A 15,973-nucleotide genomic window follows, 5' to 3' on the forward strand; every position below is an offset into this window, starting at 1 on the left:
AAAAGCCCTGATTTAGAGGTGTGATTCTTTCTAGGGCTGCTTGAGGTCCCGTGTTCCTATCCTGGACGAGACCCCAGTTTGTCTGCGTTTAGAGAGGCTGTTAACAATTTTGTTTGTCTCTCTTATTAAATAACACATTTCAGATTTCAGGAAAACAGCTTTGTGAACTGAAGTGAGTGTGTCAGAGAAGAGAGACTGTGCTGTGGGTCCTGGATTAAGTGAAAGTGTAGCCAAGTATTGTGTCTCATGCTTGGAATATGTGCCACGCATTTAACCCATCCAAGTGCACGCACACACAGCTGTGAGGAGTGAACAAACACCCACCCGGAGCAGTGGCCAGTGCCCGGGGAGCAGTTGGGGTTTTGGTGGCTTGCTCAAGGGTCTCGCCACAGTAGTGGTATTGAGAGTGGAAGAGAGTGCTGTACATTCACTCCCCCCACCTATTATCCCTGTGACCTTTGGGTTTGGGTTAAAAGTCCAACTCCCTAACCATTAGGCCACGATTGCCCCCAACACAGAGCAAGCCAACCATGAGGGCTTTTATACATCAGGTTAACACTGACATATAGACGGTTTCATCGGGCGCACGCGCCTGGACCTAAGTTAACTTCCGGTCTGTGTTGTGTATATCAGTCTGGCTGCAGTGCCATCTACAAACGCAGTTAAAGGCAAGGTGATGAGTAGACTGAAGTTGGGCTCAGGTGGTTGTGCTGCGGGATGTGTTTCCCATACATTTATTTATTTTTGGAGACTCGCCACAATTTTAAAACTGATCGATTTTTCAAAAAGGCTTCGTTAAATAAACACGAGTAACGTAACATTACGTAACGTACTGCACGTTTAATAATAATAATAATTCCTTACATTTATGTTTAAATATCAAAACGAGGCACGGTTGTTTTTATATCGCTGTATTTCTGAAGGAGGGCTTGCATGTTATATGCCTGATAAAGCCGCGTGTGAGCGTACCAGCTCTGCTTCGTTTACAGCTGTTACTTTATTTCTCGTGCTTTATGTCTATGCTTTAAAACATCTCCTGCTGGCAAAGAATGAATTTGCATTTTCATAAAGTCCGCCTGATCCACGCAGCAAACATATTTTGTTTGTTATCAAAAAATATCTACTCTAGAGGGACTTGACTGTTTTTATTGATTCTATTTGGAGTCTACCGGAAGTTAAGTTATGTTCACAAAAGCGCTCACGCGCATTAACGTTTGTTTATGTTGATGCCGTTGAAACCGTCTATACAGCTGTGGTTTAGAGCAGGGGTTGCCAATTCTGATAGTGAAGGGATACCTTTCTGCAGACTTCAGGTACTTGTTATGTTCATGTGACCCTGAGTCCCTTGATTAACTGGTTCAGGTGTGTTTGATTAGGGTTGGAGCTAAACTCAGCAGCATGTTAGCCCTTGAGAAGCAGTGGTTGAATACCCTTGGTTTAGAGCAGTGGTTTTCTACCACTTTCTTGGATCCCTAACACTGCACATTTTACATGTCTCCTTAATCAAACACACCTGATTCAGTACATCAGCTCATTAGTAATGGCTCCAAGACCTGAAATTGGTGTGTCAGACAAAGGAGAGGTATTCAGTGTGCTGTTGGGGGGGCTCAAGGAACATGGTTGAGATCCACTGGTTTAGAGCACATCTGTCAGACTCCGGTCCTGGAAGGCCAGTGTCCTGTAGAATGTGGCTCCAACCAGCTCCAAAATACCTGCCTATAAGTTTTTAATAATCCTGAAGGTCTTAGTTTAGGTATGTGTGATTAGGGTTGTAGCTAAACTCTGCGGGACAGTGGCCCTCCAGGAACTAAATTCTGGTTTAGAGGTATGATTCTTTCTTGGGCTCTGTGAGGTCCCTGGTTCCTATCCTGGATGAACCCCCAATTTATTGTGTTTTTACAGTAGGGCTTGGCAACTCTGGCCCTTAAGGTCCACTTCATCCTAGGGGGTGGACATTAGCTCCAATCCAGATCAAACTCACCTGCCTATAGCTTTCTAGTTATCCTAAAGAGTTTGATTGGCTTGCCTAGGTGTGTTTGATTAGGGTTTGAACTAAACTATGCTGGAAAGTGGATCTGGAGGGTCCAAGTCGCCCACTTTTGCTGCACAGAACCTCACAATATTATTAATCTTAATAAAGATGCTGAAAGTTTGAAGATGTAACATGACAGTAATTTGTCTTTTCTGTATTTTAGAGTATAGGAAAGGGTTCACTCTGGTCTATTGATCCTGACTACAGACACAATCTGATTCAGGCACTAAAGAAGACTCCATATCATCCGTATTCCCCTCGGCTTCCAAAACCTTCTACCTCCCCATCTGCCTCTCCTCAGCAATACCACAGGTAACGCCTGAATTTCTCACTTTTTTGGCCGTCCATTTCTTTTACTTTTTCCTCTCTTTTCTTTTCTTCCGCACCTACCAGTTATTGCTTTTTTCCTCTTCATCGGGTTGTTTTCTCCTGGTACTTTGATTGACACTTTCCATTTTGTGTGACCCTGAAAATCATAGTCCAGCCTTTTCCATTTCTGAAAGAGAGAGCATGTGCACAAAACCCTGTCTTGGTGTGGAATAACAAAATGTGACTGAGAGGACGTTAACTTCACTATGCTATGAATAATTTTGCCAGTTAAAGAGTCTTGGATTAAACAAATCTGCTCTGCTTTTAAGACAGAGAAAGATAAGAAGACCGAACGGAGCAGAGATCGTAGATAAGCCTTTCTTTGGTGGACACTCTTATGACCTTCCTGTGAAGAACGCATTGATCCAGTGTGTGAGGGTTTTGGGTCAGTTCCTCACTCATTCGTGAACACTCTGTCAGCCACTGGACATGGTCCTTTGGGGAATCTGTGGGATGTGAAGAAATGGCACACGCTTGCCCTTCCTGGGTTGTTTCTTCTCTGCTGTTGCTGTGACGACCAGAGTACCTCCATGGCAACACATGCATAAGACAGGTGGAACAGTAGCACAAAGCTATTTGTCTGGCAAAAGAAGAAAAAAATAACAGAGATAGGACCGACAGTTAGTGCTAAGAAATACAATATAGGTTAGCAACACTAAACTCCATAGCAACAGAAGATGTCTGGCTTCTTGCTTTCTCCCTGATTTGTTTCTCCACTTCCTCTTGTGGGATGAAGGAACTCCTCTCAGTAGTTTGCGGTCTCCAGTTCTCTTTTAGGAAATGAAGGTCACTTACAGTCAATTAAAAAGTTGTTCTGTTTACAAACCCAAAGCTTTTTAGAAAGAATTTTTGTCCTTTTTTAAAAAAAGAAGTGCCTTTTTTAACCAATTGCAGTCTTGGAGCCAAAAAAGTCGACATTGTTCAAACCTGATACTCCAAACGTATTCTCTGTTGCTCTTATAAATGCTATTATCAGTAAGTTTTGACAGCTTAAGGTTTTAGGTTAACTCATCAAAATAATTAATTTCAGCTTGTTTTTTTTTTTATTAAATTTTTTTGTCAGTTTAATGTAATTTAAGTTGAAATGACTTATACAACCAAGTTGATTACACTTAAAAATTTAAGGCTGCAACTAAAGTGTTTGTTGAAATAGGTGGATTGATAGCTTAAATGTTTTTAGGTGGACTTTGGATGGTCCAGGCTAGTTTAGAAAGTTGATTTAATAAAAGTTACGATGTAACATATAGTGACAGATCCTTTCTCCATATTGTGGAGAACTACATATATAGGGGTGTATTAGGGGTGTAACGGTACATGTATTCATCACGTACAATACAATATTTATACTTCATGTTGAGCATAAATATAAAGCCTACTGATAAAGGACACCGTCAACAGTATTGACAAATTGTTAAAAAAAGTAATAAACAACCTGCAGTTTATTGTTTGCAATTTTTTCCCTTACTGTACCGAAAATTAACCGAACCGTGACTTTAAAACCGAGGTACGTACCGAACTGTGATTTTTGCGTACTGTTACACCCCTAATATATATATATATATATATATATATATATATATATATATATATATATATATATATATATATATATATATATATAATTAAACCTGTGCATGGATTATTCAAAATAAGACCAATAGCGTGCATTTAGAAAATCGATTGGGTAAATTTCCATTTTATGCTGAATTTAATGTGTATGAGTGGCAATACTTTAATTACTGTATGGTTGTTGAAATTGATATTTAATACCTATTGCTTTAATCTGTCCATTGGAACTGCAATAAGAACCACTCACACTCAACAAAAAGATTTTTACAACTAATTAAATTTGAGCTTATTATTAATTTGCTGATCTATGCATATCAGACCTACAAAACCCCAGGGTCGACAGTGGGGTAATGAGATAAGATATATGTGATGTTAGACTACCTCTCTGTGAACCCCAACACCCTCCACTGATCCTATCACTTAAAAAAGTGATGCCCATGGTCCAATGAGTTTGAGCCAGGATCTGATTTCGGGATCTAAGTTAAAGGATAATATGGACTGTTATTGGAAGTACAAGCCATTTGGATCCATTGCTTTGTGCGGTCTTTAACGAGTAATCATGGTAAATAATGGGATTTCCAAACCTCGCCCGAAAGTCTGTACTTGTTCAATTAGATTCTTGCTCTACCTCTCAGTCTCCAGTTTGCATTCCACACCATCATATCTCATCTATATATTTAGATTTTCCTCCCCTGCTTTTATCTGACTTTGAATAGGATTTCAGAAGTTGATTATACAAAAGTGTTTTTCATTATGCGATTTTATCACTCAATGCTTTTCACAGTATCTGGATTTCCGCTCTAACATTCTCGCTCTGTGTATATGTTCTTCAGTCCTCCACTATGGCCAGGAAGTCCACTCTTCAGAAAGAATGGTGGAGTGCTCTTACAAGGTAAAAGCCCTGTTTTTTGTCGTTTCTCCATATTCCATTATAGAAACAGTTTTTTGGGTTTTAGTGCCTTTATTGGCTTTGAAACCATATATATGCTAGTGTATTCCTCTAATATATTTTTACATAAGGTTTCTATTTTAAAATGCAATTTATTCCTGTAATTTTAAAGCTGAAATTTTCAGCACATTACTCCAGTCTTCAGTGTCTCCAAAGCTTCCAGTTTTAATAGGAACTGTCTAAACTGTGCCTGTCAGAAGTGATTTCATGTACTTTGCTAGAGATCCTTGATTTTGATTTATAAAAAACCCTCTTTATCGCAGAAATAGCTGCTGTGCGCCTACGGATTACCTTTGTAATATCTTGGGAATCACTCATTTGTTTTTTTTTTTATCACTGATTCTTTCATTTCCCACAACTGCTCTTTCATCTCTCTCTCTCAGTCCAACTGTTTGTCTCTCTCTCTCTTTCTCTCCCTGTGGGTGTCCCGGCCGTTTAAATGTCCATTCGATTCCAATCAGGGCGCTCTCCTTCCACTCCAGCGCGAGCAGTTCAATGGAAGGAAATGGATACATTATCTGTCTGTAGTGGCTCCTCTCTCCTTCTCGTCTGCTCTTGATAATGGAATAATGGAGGCAGAGCTGCTTGTGGAAAGTGTCTGAGCAGGGCTATTGATGTTTGAGTGATGTGAATGTCTTGATGGAGGTCTACATAAAAGCAAAGAGCTCCGAGTGTATGTGTGTCAAGTGCTGGACTGGACAGTCTTAGCTCAAGGCCGCTTCACTTAAGCTTGCTACCAGCCAGAGTCGTAGTGCTTACAGTTCGTGAGTGGCTGGACGACTGTGAAGGCTGTCTAGTGTCCTTTTGCCGTGTCTCTTAAAGCAATAGTTTACACAAAACGTGCTCACAGTGAGGGGGTTAGCTGGAGAATCGCTGTTTTGCCTGCCGTGAAACGGATAGCTTCAGCAGTGAATTAAATATAGCTTTGTTTGAAGAAAACAAGGGGTAATAGTTTCCTGTAAGGTGGTCAAGATGTTCTTCAGATATTTTAGGGCAGTGGTTCTCAACCTCAGTCTTTTAAAGGCGGGCGTACATGGTGCAAATTCGGATGGTCGGAAGATCGTATGTCCACGCACACGGCACGAGTGGGTTTATCTGAAAACCGTACGGACGAGATGATAACCGACACAATTTTACAACCCGCAAATTCCAGAAGCAATCGCACGAAGTTGATAGACGCGTTCACAGAATGATCACTGTATGACATTAAAGTACCGCGAGAGCCATAAGAGAGCACACAGATCCAATGCATTCGAATCGCTCTCGCCGTACTTTGATGTCATACAGGTGATCATTCTGTGCAGCGCTGCTTCAAGTCGAACACGTCTAAAATAACTGCTCTCCCTCTCTCATAACTGCATATAAAATATTGATACGAGCTGTGACTGTTTCCTACACGCACATTTTTCAGTAATAGGAAACTGGTTACCCTGTGTGTGTGTTCTTGTATATGGTTTATAAATATCTGAAATGGGTATTACAATGTAAACATGGTTTGTGAGGACAATTCCTGTGCCCTCGTAAACCAATTGCTTTAACAAATACTATTCAGTTTGTAATAGAAATTTTAAACATTCATTTTCCGTGATGGATAGAGGTAGTGTATGGGGATATACAGTATAGAATACCGTTACGCCTATGGAGAGTCCCTGTAAACTACATGTGTGTGTGTGTGTGTGTGTGTGTGTGTGTGTGTGTGTGTGTGCGTGTGTGTGTGTGTGTGTGTGTGTGTGAGCGAGAGAGAGAGAGAAAGAGAGATCTAAAAAGCATGGTACAGGTACTAGGGATGGGCATTCGATTAAATTTTCTTAGTCGATCGTCGGGAGAATTATCGATCGACTATCGATTAATCATAAAAATTTTTATAATATAATTAATTATTTAATTTTTATAATTAAAAAATGCAATGAATACAAAAATACATAGTGTTTTTCCTCGGTGAGACCTTTATTACAAGATCAACTTGTGGCAGACAGTTAAACTACGTTCAGGCAAACCGAACATATATGCGCGTGCATATGCAGTGCTCTAAAGCAGCGGAACCTGCAGCTGCTAGCAGGCGTTCTTAAACAGAGACCTCATTTGTTCCAAAACAATAATAATGATAAAAGAATCATGTTAAACAATAACATAAAAAAACATTATAATACTTAGATCTGACAGATTTGTACTTAAACACCCCATCGCAATGTTTGCAGTTAACTAGTTCGCTTTTTAAATCAAAATGGTCCCACGCCACACTTAGCCGTGACATCTTCATGATTACTCTTTGAAATCAAAACGGAAGATCACAGATAACCGAGTAGGGTGTCAAATATTGCACCCTGGTGGTAAAATATTTAATTGCTGCCACACAGTGAAATTCATGTAATTGCTTCAAGACTCGCACTACGCAACGCAACCTGCATTAGATAAAAAAAAATGCTTTAGATTAATCGATAACAAATTAACATGATCGAGGAAAATCTTAACGATCAATTATCGATCGTCGATTAATCATGCCCATCCCTAACAGGTACACGTTACTAGAAACATCATACAGCGCTCGCTGTTCCTGTCAGAGTTTATCCTCCTGGTCAATAGTCCACATTCGTCGTGGCGCTGCCGTCTTCGTCTTTCTTCTTCTGTGGTTTTCGTAGTTCATGATTGGTCAACTTCAGATAAATCAACAAATCGGCTCGTTCAACCGCACCAATGTCACAAATTCAAACCGATAGCTCACAAACTTTTTAGACATGTTTAAAAGTGATCGGGAGGTCGGGAAGTGCTCGTAAGCAACTCTGCTCGGCTCGTAATTCATCGCAAATGATACGAGCCGCAACCATACGAGCATACGCGATTTCCACACGTTTGAAAATAATCGCATGCGAACTCGTACGACAGCACAAATCGCACCGTGTACGCCCCCCTTAAGTTAAACGGAGTTGGACTCTACATTCTTTAGATAATTAAAATGTTCTTCACACTAAGAAATGAACTTTTCAGTGGAAGGTTCTTTGGGCAACCAAAAATGGTTCCTCATCAGCATCATGATAAAAACCTTTATTTTTACGAGAGCAGGGAGCTGTGATCAATCCATAAGTGGGTTTTAGCACAATTCCAAGGCAGCTACAAGATTGAAAAATTACATAGAATATGCTAAAAGCTCATTTTTAGCTAAAAATCTTACGACATCTTATTTCCTCATTTAGCCACGTTTCCGTGGAGTTTTGGAAAATCATGGAAATTAAGTAGTCATGGACATTTTATGATTAATGTTTTTTTTTTTTTTTTTAAGCTTTAGCCAGAAATTGCTGAGAAATTGCATTCTCGTAATTATAAATAATAATAATAATAATACACAAAACCCTTTAAAAACACCCCCACACTAATGGATGATTATTGAATTATTTTAATAATTAAAAATAAGGAATTTAATTATTAATATATAAATTATATAAATTATTTTAATAGAACCACTCTATTAAAGAAATGAAAGCAAGCAGCTTTGTCATTAGAGCAGAAATGTCTCAGCCCACATGTGTAGGGTAATGTCTTGGACAGTGTGGAGGATTGAAATCAAAACGGTTGAGCACGACTGTTTTAGGGCTTGTTGTCTCTTGTTCTCCTTTAAAGGGATAGTTCACCCAAAAATGAGAATTCTGTCATTAATTACTCCCCCTCATGTCGTTCCAAACCCCTAAGATCTTCATTCATCTTTGAAAGACAAATGAAGATATTTCGGATGAAATCCGAAGGCTTTCTGACCCTCCATAGACAGCGAGGGAACCATCACGTTCAAGGTCCAGAACGTTAGTAAGGACATCATTGGGGCGAACTACCCCTTTAAGCATTTCTTTAAGAGATATTTTCCTATTACCTTAGGAGATTTAATGCAGATATTGCATGAGCTAAACAAATGCCCAGAGAGGAGCATAGAAGTCGAATAGAAGCAGTGGAAGTCATTTCTTTGTGTATTTTATGCCATGAATTGTAATTGCGGGTCTGTTTTTCACAGTTCCACAGAGAGTGATACAGCATGGCTCACGTGTTGCCGCTCAGGGGCTCTTTCCAGTTATCAGACCCCTTCCTTTGAGTCCTGTGAGCAAGAGGACCACAGCCGTGAGGTTAGGATCTTCTACATCTGGGTTCTTATTGTTAATGTTTTTTTGTTCATTGAAATAAAGCTAAAATAAAATTATAAATAAAGTGAAAATTGGAAATGTTGTGTTGGCAAATAAATGAAGTGAACCGATTTAAGCTGAAGTTAAAAAATTTAAATAAGCTCAAGAAAACTAAAACACAAATACGAATTAAAGATAAATAATAATAAAATGCCAAAGCACTTGAAACTTAAACTAAAAGTAAAAGTGAAAATATAAAAATAAGAGCTAATTCAAAATATTAATAAACTACTATAGTATATAACTAATACTAAAATAACACTGGTCTCAAACTTGTTTAATTCATATAAATGGTGCTGAGCTGACAGATGAAAAATGATAAACTGACTCCTTTTTCTACTTGCTTATGATAAAAAGCCCAAATCCAAAGCGGTTGTAAAAGTTGATATATACATTGCATTTTGTCTTGTTTTATGCCATTAAAATATTTTATTTTATTAATTTTTTTAACATCAACCTTACAATTTTTTGTTCGATGTGTACTGAAAACAAGAACAATTTAATGATGTAAAATAAATATTTAAATTCAAATTTAATATTTGGCGTCATCTAATATTCACTCAAAATTACTCTTTAAAAACACTAATAATTGAATATCACTGTTAAATGTAACCTTTAGCAAATATCCAAATGATTACCGGTATTTTCCAATGTATATTATTCATATATATTTGATTGTAGTTTCTAGTATTTAGTTTTGAATTATAATGCCAGCCATTAATTGCTCCTCGGCCATGACATAACAAGTCATATTGGATAATAGCGTCTGTGTAACTGTAATATTTTAATATTATTAACAGATCAGCCCTGGGCGATTTTCTGACACGGGGTAAAAACAGCCTGCGCAGTGACTCTCCTCCACCCAGCGATGATCAGCAGGAGGACCACACATACAGCAGCTCGCAGTCCCTAAATACACAGGGGGACGTTTCTTCCTCGCTGTCCTCCTGCTCCACTCAGGGTTCCCTCTCTGCCTACAGCCCCGGTCAGGAGGTGACGCACACTGAGGTCAAAGAGGAGCAAAAAGACTTCCCGCTGGACGCCACACCACCTCCTTCCCAGCTGCTCCAGCACAGAAGACTGCTGTGGACCAAAGGTCACCTGCGGACCCCCGGCGACACGCTTCCCCTGAAGAAGAGACGGGCCGAAAAGCTCCTGGTCAAAGAGGAGGAAGACGAGGAGATGAAGGAGGCGGCGGGGTCGTTGCTCCACCTGGCCGGCATGCGCACCGGTGTGAATAAAAACACTCAGCGTACGTGTAAAAAGGAGGTGAAAGAGGAAGCCAGTGATTAGCGATGAACGAGAAAATCCCGTTAACACAGATCTAAATACTTCTGTTCCAGGATATCAGGTGAATTCTAGTCAGCTGTTGCAATATCAAATAAAATCACTGTTGTCCCTTGTTAAATTGGATTTTTCCCAGGTGAAAGATTCTCATGTTCATGTTGTTTTGTGTGTGTGTGTGTGTGTGCGAAAGTGTGCATGTGTGTGTGTGTGTGAAGAGGGAAAAAAGCCATAGTAGAATTTGGGTCATTTGAGTGTGTAAGAACATATTAATGTTTCTCTCTTTTAATTCATCAAGCCTACCGAACAATTTAAGTGAATTAAGTTGTAGCAATCCTTCTAGTTCACATCGGAGAGATTTTATATGCTGCTCTCAAGTGTGCCAAAGATATGATATCTGTCGATGAGCGTGCAGCTAATCCATGCACACTTGGTAAGACCAATAATAGTTTCAAAAATAGTGATACCAACCTGTATTACAAAAAAACCATCCGGTGAATATCTGGGTCAGTGACATGATGCTCTGTTGACTTGCTCTGGATTTATTGGTTTATTAAAAAAGAGATTCAAAATGCAATTCAGATATAAAAATGAGTCGAATACAACTCTTCTAGGACGGGCGTGTTTTTCATTTCTGAATTCATTTTGATAGTTTTGAAAATGTCATTGTGATACAACTGTCCCCAACACAGGTTGTATGGCATTACCTTTTATCGTTTCTTTTAAAAAGTAATAATAACTTTACATTATTTGATATAATATTTTAACAAAAATGCTCAATCGAATTGCCATTAAATGACATTTCAAAACTCTTGTAGACCTTTATGTGTGTGAGTCCGATAATTTGACAACTATGTGATATTAGGAAAGCTTTTTAACTTGAAAAATGTATTTCAGTTTTATGATTAAGATGCGTGCACACCACGTGTATGTAAAGTGTAAAGAAAGTATATTCTTTTTATTAATTATAGGTTGCACCACATGACCTTTTTAGAGTTATTACATTGAAATGGTGTAAACGAACACAAAAAGTACTTAGCATGTTTTATTATGTCATGGACTCATTTATTTAATAAGCAGCACATGTTTTGTTTCAAATGGCCTGTGTCCGGTGGATAGCAAACGTAAAGGCTTAAAACATTTCTTATTTGAAGCACACTAAAACTAATCATTTTTGGAAAAGCAATGTGTCACAAAGGCCTATTGTGTTGGAAAATGTTTGTGTGTTTTTTTTTTTTATACATTTGTATTATTAATATTATTATTATTAATCTTCACCACAATCCAAGCAATTTGTCCTGTCAGGATAACCCTGTAAAAAAGTTACTCCCTTTTTTCCACAAAAGGCAGTTTTTGCCTGTTTTTCTGTTGTATTGCATGGGTGCTTGTACATAAGAAAGAAGTATTTCCTTTTCTAAATGAAAGATCATGTAAGATATTTAGCATGAGGCATGGCTTATTTTCTTACGAGAAAACCGAGAGAGGCGTCTCTTCAAGCGTAGGTTTCTTTCTTTACTCCTTTTTTAAAAAATTGTATCTCTCTTCTGCGGCAGACAACTCTTCCGAAGGAAGAGACTTCACGAAAACACATTAATGAACAGATCTGCCTTGTATTGAATATCAGGTCAAACTGATTTTGCCTTTTTTGTGGTCCTGGGTTCGGTTTCGTGGTCCGTTTTCAATCCATTGATGTAAGTGTTCAAATGTTGTTAATAATCCGTGTTGGATGACCTATCGATCTGTACACCCTTTAAGGTTGTGCCTGCCTTTAGTTTGTGTGCTTGGATGTCTGTCCTGTTCATTTGTAACGGTCTGATACTCCGTCATTTTCATTGTGCAATCTGCAGCATTGATATCATAAATTGTACTGAAATAGTTTGACAAGGAATTAGAATTGGCTTTAGGATAATCCCTTATTAGCAGTCGACCTTGGCTTGTCGGTTTCCTTTATGTTTTGCTTCCAGCCCTCATGAACTTCATCTGTGAATCTGAATGTCCAAGTGTGCGAGGGTGTCCTACAGTAGCCTTAAAAGCAATAGTTCGCCCCAAAATAAAGTGTAGATGAGCTTGTTTCCTAGAAAGATTTAGCATTACATCATTTGCACAAGTAATCCACATGACTCCAGTCCATCAGTTCATACATGGTGAAGTGAAAAGCTGCTTGTTTGGATGAAACTAATTCATCATTTAAGGCATTTCAACTTTAAACCATTTTGTAAACTGTGGTCGATGTGTATATTTCTCTCCTGATTCAGATGAGACGACTTACAATATTATTGATGGCGATATAAAAAAAAATGCCGGTAATGAAGGATTTATTTCTTACAAACACACAGATGGAGTCATGTGGATTACTTGTGTTTTTATCAGCTGTTTGGTCTCTCATTCTGACGGCACCCATTCACTGCAAGAGGATCCAATGGTGGTGAGCAAGTGATTACTGCTAAATTTCCCCAAATCTTTTCTGATGCACAAACAAACTCATCTACATCTTGGATGGCTTGAGGGTGAGCAAGTTGTCCACAAATTGTCATTTTTTGGGCGAACTATTCCTTTAATGTTCTGCGGTGTTTTGCTGGACATCGGTCAGGGTCATGCATATATTTGCTACACAAAATCGATCGCAATGTTTACACTCCACTTCTGCTTTATGTATGAATCGCTTTCTGAATGTTATGTGTTCCTAGCGGGGAATAGCACAGATGTCAAACATTTTAAAATGCTTTAGCTCCATATTTCAGTACTTTTAAAATAGGACTATTCGGTCTAGTGATGGAGCAGCACTGTAAGTGTGAGTACGATGTAAAATAAGAGACGTACGGCGGGAAGGCCCTACTTTATTATAGACAATAAGCTGCTGCTATACTGTTTTTGCTTTAAATTTATGCCAGTCCCATGATATGCCATTTGTTTTATGATTTGTTTTTAATTGACCTAATGGCTAAGATTCATACAAATCCATGTAAGACAAAAGGGGGAGAAAATATGCATGGATTATTTATTGGAAAACTCTCACTGCCTTTGAAATTAAGTGTGAAATAATAAAAAGGTTTTGTCAATGTTGTTGATGTTGTTTGTTTTTGCCAAATATGTTTTGGTCCTTGTACTTGTGTAAGCCACCAGTGGTCTGGGATGATTTTTAGAGCACAGTATGAATATGTATTTGACCAGGTCTATCTTCAATACACTCAGATGCCAATGCTGTATGAGTATAAAGCTGTCTATTTCCTTGGTGTGCAATCATATTGCCAAAGAACACGATCAAACTATTTCATCAATACATGTAAATAACCACACTGTCTATATGCGAATAAATGTCACATCATATTGTTACTTTTCCACATATTTCTCCTGAAACTTCAAATAATGTTTATGTAATGTATTGTCTTCCAGTTGCAATAATAAAAAATATCAGAGTTTTAAATGTTGTTTTCAATTTATTTATTTTCTGTAGTAATTCAGTTGTTATCAAAATTATATTCAACATTATAGCAAGGTTCTGTCAAAGTTGTGAACAAATGTTTGCAGTAACCTTAATAGATTATTTGATCAAAGCTGTCTGGTCTTTAATAGTGTTCTCAAAACATTATTGTGGATAGTAACATCCCCATAATATTTGCAAAATGAAAAAAAAAATGCATTAAACATTTCTCAAGAAGATTGAAAAATTATATTTTTAACCTAATGGGAATATTAGCACGTTTTGATAACATGTTTTGTGAGCTAAGATTTTATATCCTCACCTTTACAGAATCCATTTTGTTAATGCGATGTCGTGTGTGTGTGTGTGTGTGTGTGATTTTGTCTTGACTGATTTATCCCATGATTAAGGTGACTTGATTGCTCTGAGTTTGGGTGTGGCTAATGGGACTCAATGGTGGCTGTATGCAACTGGAGCTGTATTCATAATTAAAGGCAATGCAGGCTTAATCAGCAGCCACCAGCTTGCTGTACTCACATGAGCCCATCTCTGTTGCTATGCAACTCCAGGAGCCATAAGCAAGCAATATGTGCTTGATACATTTTATTAGTCTTTGTGTTGAGAAAAACACTACAGGTGTATTTTATTCCTTTAATCATTTTAAATTTGAGTGACTTTTCTTCCTTTAAAGACAAGCCAAAAATGTACAGGACAAAATAGAGATAGTGTTTCATTTTAGATCAAGTAAAATGAAAGTGAGTGAAATTAATTTAAAGAGAATTTAGCATTACATCCCTTGCTCACCAATGAATCCTCTGGAGTGAATGGGTGCCGTCAGAATGAGAGTCCAAACTGCTGATACTGTAAAAACATCACAGCAATCCACAAGACTCTAGTCCATCAATTAATGTCTTGTGAAGTGCAGAAATGTGTAAGAAACAAACTTAGACAGCTGATTCCTCTATCCATATAGCTTCCTCCAGTGAAATAGAGTCTTGTCTGAATCAGGAGAGAAATATGAATTGATCAAGTACTGCATAAAAGAAATTTATATATATATATATATATATATATATATATATATATATATATATATATATATATATATATATATACAGACACACAAATATATATTACTGGATTTAAGGACTTTACTTCCTTGCTCTGTTGTCGAAGCTCTAAGACCGGCAAGAGCAGAATCCAAATCTTCAATACTTCTCCTGCTTGATCTGTCCGCTGCTTTTGACACAGTTAACCACCAGATCCTCCTATCAACGCTACTGGCGAAAGGCATCTCAGGAACCACACTCCAGTGGTTTGAGTCTTACCTATCAGATAGGTCCTTCAAAGTATCTTGGAGAGGTGAGGTGTCCAAGTCACAACATCTAACTACTGGGGTGCCTCAGGGCTCAGTTCTTGGACCACTTCTCTTCTCTGTCTACATGGCATCATTAGGTTCTGTCCTTCAGAAACATGGCTTTTCATACCACTGCTATGCTGATGACACTCAACTCTACCTCTCATTCCATCCTAATGATCCGACGGTAGCTGTTCGCATCTCAGCTTTTCTAACAGACATTTCTTCCTGGATGATGGACCATCACCTTCAACTCAACCTTGCCAAGACAGAACTGCTTGTGATTCCAGCAAACCCATCATTTCATCACAATTTCACCATCAAGTTAGACACATCAACCATAACTCCTTCAAAAACAGCTAGAAGCCTTGGAGTTATGATTGATGATCAGCTGACTTTCTCAGCCCACATTGCTAAAACTGTCTGATCCTGCAGATTTGCTTTATTCAACATCAAGAAGATCAAGCCCTTTCTTTCGGATAATGCTACACAACTCTTTGTTCAAGCTCTTGTTCTGTCCGGGCTGGACTATTGCAATGCTCTCTCTGCAGGTCTTCCAGCCAGTTCTATCAAACCTTTACAATTAATCCAGAACGTGGCAGCAAGATTCATTTTTAATGAGCCAAAAAGAATACACGTTACACCTCTGTTTATCAATATGCACTGGCTGCTCGCATAAAATTCAAAACATTGATGTTTGCCTACAAAACTACCACTGGCTCTGCACCCATTTACCTAAATGTATTACTTCAGACTTATGTGCCTCTAGAAGCTTGCTTTCTGCAAGTGAATTTTTTTTATTTTTTAAAGACTTTTAAATTAAATGTTC

General features: G+C 38.2%; 1 protein-coding gene across 3 annotated transcripts in view; it reads left to right on the forward strand.

Annotated features, from left to right (window-relative positions):
- LOC127938363 (forkhead box protein N3) overlaps positions 1 to 13,790 on the forward strand; it is a 32,332-nt gene extending 18,542 nt beyond the window's left edge. For all 3 annotated transcript variants that reach the window (XM_052534942.1, XM_052534940.1, XM_052534941.1), the window contains exons 3-6: positions 2,196 to 2,344; positions 4,804 to 4,862; positions 8,917 to 9,025; positions 9,883 to 13,790. In XM_052534942.1, the coding sequence (XP_052390902.1) occupies positions 2,196 to 2,344; positions 4,804 to 4,862; positions 8,917 to 9,025; positions 9,883 to 10,375 (810 nt within the window). In that variant the 3' untranslated portion in view covers positions 10,376 to 13,790. The remainder of the gene's footprint in view (positions 1 to 2,195; positions 2,345 to 4,803; positions 4,863 to 8,916; positions 9,026 to 9,882) is intronic.
- The last annotated feature ends 2,183 nt before the right edge of the window (positions 13,791 to 15,973 follow it).

This window comes from Carassius gibelio, chromosome A20 (genome assembly GCF_023724105.1).
Source record: "Carassius gibelio isolate Cgi1373 ecotype wild population from Czech Republic chromosome A20, carGib1.2-hapl.c, whole genome shotgun sequence".
Lineage (NCBI taxonomy): Eukaryota > Metazoa > Chordata > Actinopteri > Cypriniformes > Cyprinidae > Carassius > Carassius gibelio.